This window comes from Chlorocebus sabaeus, chromosome 18, assembly GCF_047675955.1.
Source record: "Chlorocebus sabaeus isolate Y175 chromosome 18, mChlSab1.0.hap1, whole genome shotgun sequence".
Taxonomy (NCBI): Eukaryota; Metazoa; Chordata; class Mammalia; order Primates; family Cercopithecidae; genus Chlorocebus; species Chlorocebus sabaeus.
Window position 1 is genome coordinate 51,228,749 of NC_132921.1, and position 4,970 is coordinate 51,233,718.

Sequence of the window (4,970 nt, forward strand, 5' to 3'; positions counted from 1 at the left end):
GGGAATCCACTGGGAACACTTCTTCATAGTGTCCGTGGAAAAGGTTATGTGATTTAAGAAACACTTGTAGTGTCTATATCATTTAATATCTAGGAATTTGTTGATTTTTTAGGATCTTTGGATGAATGGGTTTTTAATTTTATCCAGCTTATTTAGAAGAAATTGCCATTCTTGCTTTAAAAGGTTTTCTTCTCGGATCCCAGCGGCGCCGAGTGTCACGCTGCGCTCCCGCCCGGGGGTCAGTCACGGTCTGCGCCTGCGCAGGCCCCGGTTTGCCCGCCATCCTATCCTGCGGGACGCTGGCGGCGATGAGTTAGGGAAATGGACGCCTGGAGAACGGAAATCCAGTTATCAAAATGGACTCGAGAAGAGAGAACCTAACGGAACAATAACAATGGAAGAAATTGGGAACATTATCACAAAGCTATCATCCTGCCAAACTCCAGGCTCGGATGATGTCACAAGTTAAAAAAAGTCCTTCATGAAAAAGATCTTAAGCAACATGATGGATTCAGAAGCTCATGAAAAGAGGCCACCAGTACTTACATCTTCAAAACAAGATATATCACCTCATATTACAAATGATGGTGAAATGAAGCATTACTTGTGTGGCTGCTGCGCAGCCTTCAACAACGTCGCAATCACATATCCCATTCAGAAGGTCCTCTTTCGACAACAGCTGTATGGCATCCAAACCCGGGATGCAATACTTCAGTTGAGAAGGGATGGATTTCGAAATTTGTATCGTGGAATCCTTCCCCCATTGATGCAGAAGACAACTACACTTTCACTTATGTTTGGTCTGTATGAGGATTTATCCTGCCTTCTCCACAAGCATGTCAGTGCTCCAGAGTTTGCAACCCGTGGTGTGGCGGCAGTGCTTGCGGGGACAACAGAAGCAATTTTCACTCCACTGGAAAGAGTTCAGACATTGCTTCAAGACCACAAGCATCATGACAAATTTACCAACACTTATCAGGCTTTCAAGGCCCTGAAATGTTACGGAATTGGAGAGTATTATCGAGGCTTGGCGCCCATTCTTTTCCGGAATGGACTCAGCAATGTGTTGTTTTTCGGCCTTCGAGGTCCCATTAAGGAGCATCTGCCTACGGCAACGACTCCCAGTGCTCATTTTGTCAATGATTTTATCAGTGGAGGTCTATTGGGTGCCATGTTGGGATTCTTGATTTTTCCAATTAATGTTGTAAAAACTCGCATACAGTCTCAGATTGGTGGGGAATTTCAGTCTTTCCCCAAGGTTTTCCAAAAAATCTGGCTGGAACGGGACAGAAAACTGATAAATCTTTTCAGAGGTGCTCATCTGAATTACCATCGGTCCATTATCTCTTGGGGCATAATCAATGCAACTTACGAGTTCTTGTTAAAGGTTATATGAAAAAACCCATCAGTTAAGTGCCATTTATCAACTGAATAGACCTTCTAAGAAGAATGCGGTTTGGCCTCTTTCTTAATTGGCCAAACACAAGTTGGTGTCATAACTCCAGGCCACAGTGAGTTATGGGCAAAGCTGTTTTCCTTAAGCATCAACAAAACAGAATAAAATGTTCCAATAGGAAAATATAAGGGTTTTATTTGTTTGTTTTGGTTTTTGTCATTACCTAACAGCTTTAGGCTAATTGCCTGGTAAATAGCTGTCCATCTGATGGCCTTTGACAGGGAACCTAATCCCCAAGATAGGATTCTTTTTCTCAAACCAGTCTTGAACTCCTGCGTTGAGACATAAGTGACTGTGACCGGCCGGAAAGACGGTCCTCAGGGGCCAGGGGCTCCTCAGGCTTCCTTTGTGACTCCATTGCTTGCTTCTCTGCCCTCAGGAGCAGCTGCAGAGGATAGTTTTCATTAAGCTCAAGCATATGACAAAGGGGCAGAACAGAGAAGAAAAACAGCTTAATAGGTATAGGCTCTTCCTGATAAATTGCCTGTATTCGTTTTGAAACTAAGCACCTATCAGATAGTCATTATACTATTTCTATTGAGATATGGTAGATCAAGGAGCTCTGAAAGTTCCCATTTTGTTTTCTAGGTTTGAAAGTTTTCTGTTTGATTCTGACTGTGACCTTCAACCCTTACAAAATATTCTTGTGTTAATTCCACTTATTTCATTGCCGAAAGATGAAGGGACTTAAATGTTGTTATAGGTGTTCCATGCTGTTAGGAAGTTTGCATATTGTGTATAGATCAAATTCTGTTTAGCTTAGTTTCTTTGAATTATTGATGCCATCTCAGCAAAGGTCTGTGGTTATTTTTCCTGTGCAGTAGGAGTTGGTCATATTCAAGCATCCTGTTCTCTTAAAACTCTCCTTTTAAAAAAATAAACACTTTCATAACATTTTGTTTTGGAGGTCTACTAATGCAATCCCACTTTTTCCCCCTAGTTTCTAAATGTTACAGAGTGGAGGGGAAAAGACTCAGGATGGTTTTCAGCCCACAGTGTTCGCTGTCTTTTATTTTACTCCTGGAAATAGAGACTCCATTAGGGTTTTGACATTTTTGGGAACCCAGTTTTACCACTGTGTCAGTAAAACAGTAAGATAGTTTGAGAGCGTATGATCTAAATAAAGACATTCGAAGGGTTAGTTTGAATTCTAAAAGTAGGTAATAGCCAAATAGCATCCTCATCCCTTAACAGACGAAAACTTCTTTGTCAAAGGAATTACAAAATGTGAAAATATTTTTTCCAGACGAAACTCATGCCACTTCCAGTTGACTAATGAAATATAAGAGACAGATTGAAAAAGTGGATTATGAATCTTAAAACCCTTTCTGTAAATATTATGTAGCTAAAGATTATTTCCAGCATCTGACATGACAGTAGGTTTCTTGTTAACCAGTTTTTCTTCTTTCTGGGTAATTGCATGTGAATATGTGCACATACTGACCAAAATAAAGGCCTCAACTTCGTAGTTTACTGAAAGTTCCTGGGCAAATAGTCCATAAAAGCTGTTTACCTCTGAATGCACTGTGGCTGGTTAAATACAGTGAACATCCTTTTTCCAGCTGTAAAGGATGAAGCGTATTAAGCATTAGCCAGACATTAATAAAGCTAAATAGCCATACAGCAGCAGCTCTGTCTGACAATGTTGTGCTGGATATTACAGTTTATTTTCAAGGTGCAGATGTAAGGGTTTTAAAAAGTAATAATTTGTCACCAAATAAATATGAGTAGCATCCTTTGGCCTATTAAATAGAGTCAGGATTTGAAGGGAATTGAGTTTGAGAAATGAATAAATAAAGGCACCTTGGTGCCTGACACCCTCATTCATGTGTGTGACTTTGAGCACTCACAGGCACTTCCAGCTACTCAGCCCAGGGCAGGTGGGTTAGCCTGGGGTTATACCTTGGCCCTGGAAATAGACACCATTGGGCCTTTGGTTTTGTTCGGCTTCCTTTTGTCTTTACACTCCATACAGGTGGTAGAAATCTTGAGTTCTAAAGCACTTTTGTGAAATATAAGCTAAGTGAGAATTCTAAGTAAAATACTTTGGTTTCTGCTGTCTCAAATAAGTGGCGTTTAAAACAATTATTAATAAATATTTTTAATGGTTTTAACTCAGCATTTAAAAAAAAAATTCTTTGTCACTCTTTACAGCTTTTGAAGACCAAACTGCAAATACATTACCAGGGATGATTTTATGTTGTCCTATAGACTTCTTAAATTTGACAAAAAATTAGCAGAACTTGTAACCAACAGCTTTGTCTGAACTTGAAGTCAAAATGTGTTGTTAATAAGAGATGCTAACTATTGCTTTTACCTTCAGTGTGAACTAGTGTGGTAATAACTTTGAAAAGGCGGGCTGGGCACGGTGGCTCATGCCTGTAATCCCAGCACTTTGGGAGGCCGAGGCGGGCAGATCACTTGAGGTCAGGAGTTTGAGACCAGCCTGGTCAACATGGCGAAACCCCATCTCTACTAAAAATACAAAATATTAGCCAGGTATGGTGGTACCCACCTGTGATCCCAGCTACTCGGGAGGCTGAGGCAGGAGAATCACTTGAACCTGGGGGGCGGAGGTTGTAGTGAGCCGAGATCGCACCACTGCACTCCAGCCTGGGCAACAGAGCAAGACTCCATCTCAAAAAAAAAAAAAAAATTGAAAAGGCAAACATGATTGAATATCTGAAAAGCTTTAAAAGTGGCCTTTCTGTTACGTATGTGGCACAAATGGCTCATGAGTGCAGGACGCTTATGGTCTTGTGTCCTATACTTCGTGTGTGATGCCACCAGAAATGTTATGGATTCTGTATTGAACACACTGAGAGTGGTATGAGCCCTCAGGACTGCACCACAGACTAAACACAACCTTGATCTGCTGGCAAATATGTGTGTCTTTCTTGTTTCATTAGTGGTTGGGGAGAAAATGGATGTTTTTGTCTAAATAGTCGATATTCATCTTAACGTGGTTGGCTGTATAATCACCAGCTATATTGTGAACTGTGCAATAAAACAGAATCGTTTGTATGAATAATTACCTTTGCATACCTGAAATTCCCAAGCTCAGTTACAATGCAATACTCAGTATAAGGCTGTGCAAACATGTAAGGGAATAATGGTGGTTGATGGGATATATGAAATGGGATCTAGAGAGCTTCGAGTGAAGCCAATCATGTTGAACTAACACTGGTTCAGTGTAGATGAAATAGAGTGAGGGGTATGCAGTCATAAAATGAAGGGTGGACAGGAGATTACATTTGAAGAAAGGGTAAGCACTCAGACTCGGTTTCTTTTAAATTAAAATATTTCTTTTCTCATGTGCAAATATGTATCAAAGACTTGAACAGGCATTCTCTTGAAGTTTGAAGATTTTTAGTTTTTAATGCTGTATTTGCTTAATATTAAATATGTGTTGCCTAATGGCTCCCAAATTGTGTGGGAGCCTCTAAGTGTTTCCTCTCAAAGGTTCGTTATTGAAAGTGGTTAAGCGCACAATGCTATTTTTGTTTGATAGTTT

At 40.3% G+C, this 4,970-nt stretch overlaps 1 protein-coding gene across 1 annotated transcript; it reads left to right on the plus strand.

The window, feature by feature from the left end:
• The first annotated feature begins 244 nt into the window (after positions 1 to 244).
• Positions 245 to 1,579, plus strand: SLC25A52 (solute carrier family 25 member 52). The gene has a single exon (XM_007974363.3). The coding sequence runs from the start codon at positions 482 to 484 to the stop codon at positions 1,394 to 1,396; it is 915 nt and encodes a 304-aa protein (XP_007972554.2). The 5' UTR covers positions 245 to 481; the 3' UTR covers positions 1,397 to 1,579.
• Positions 1,580 to 4,970: the final 3,391 nt, after the last annotated feature.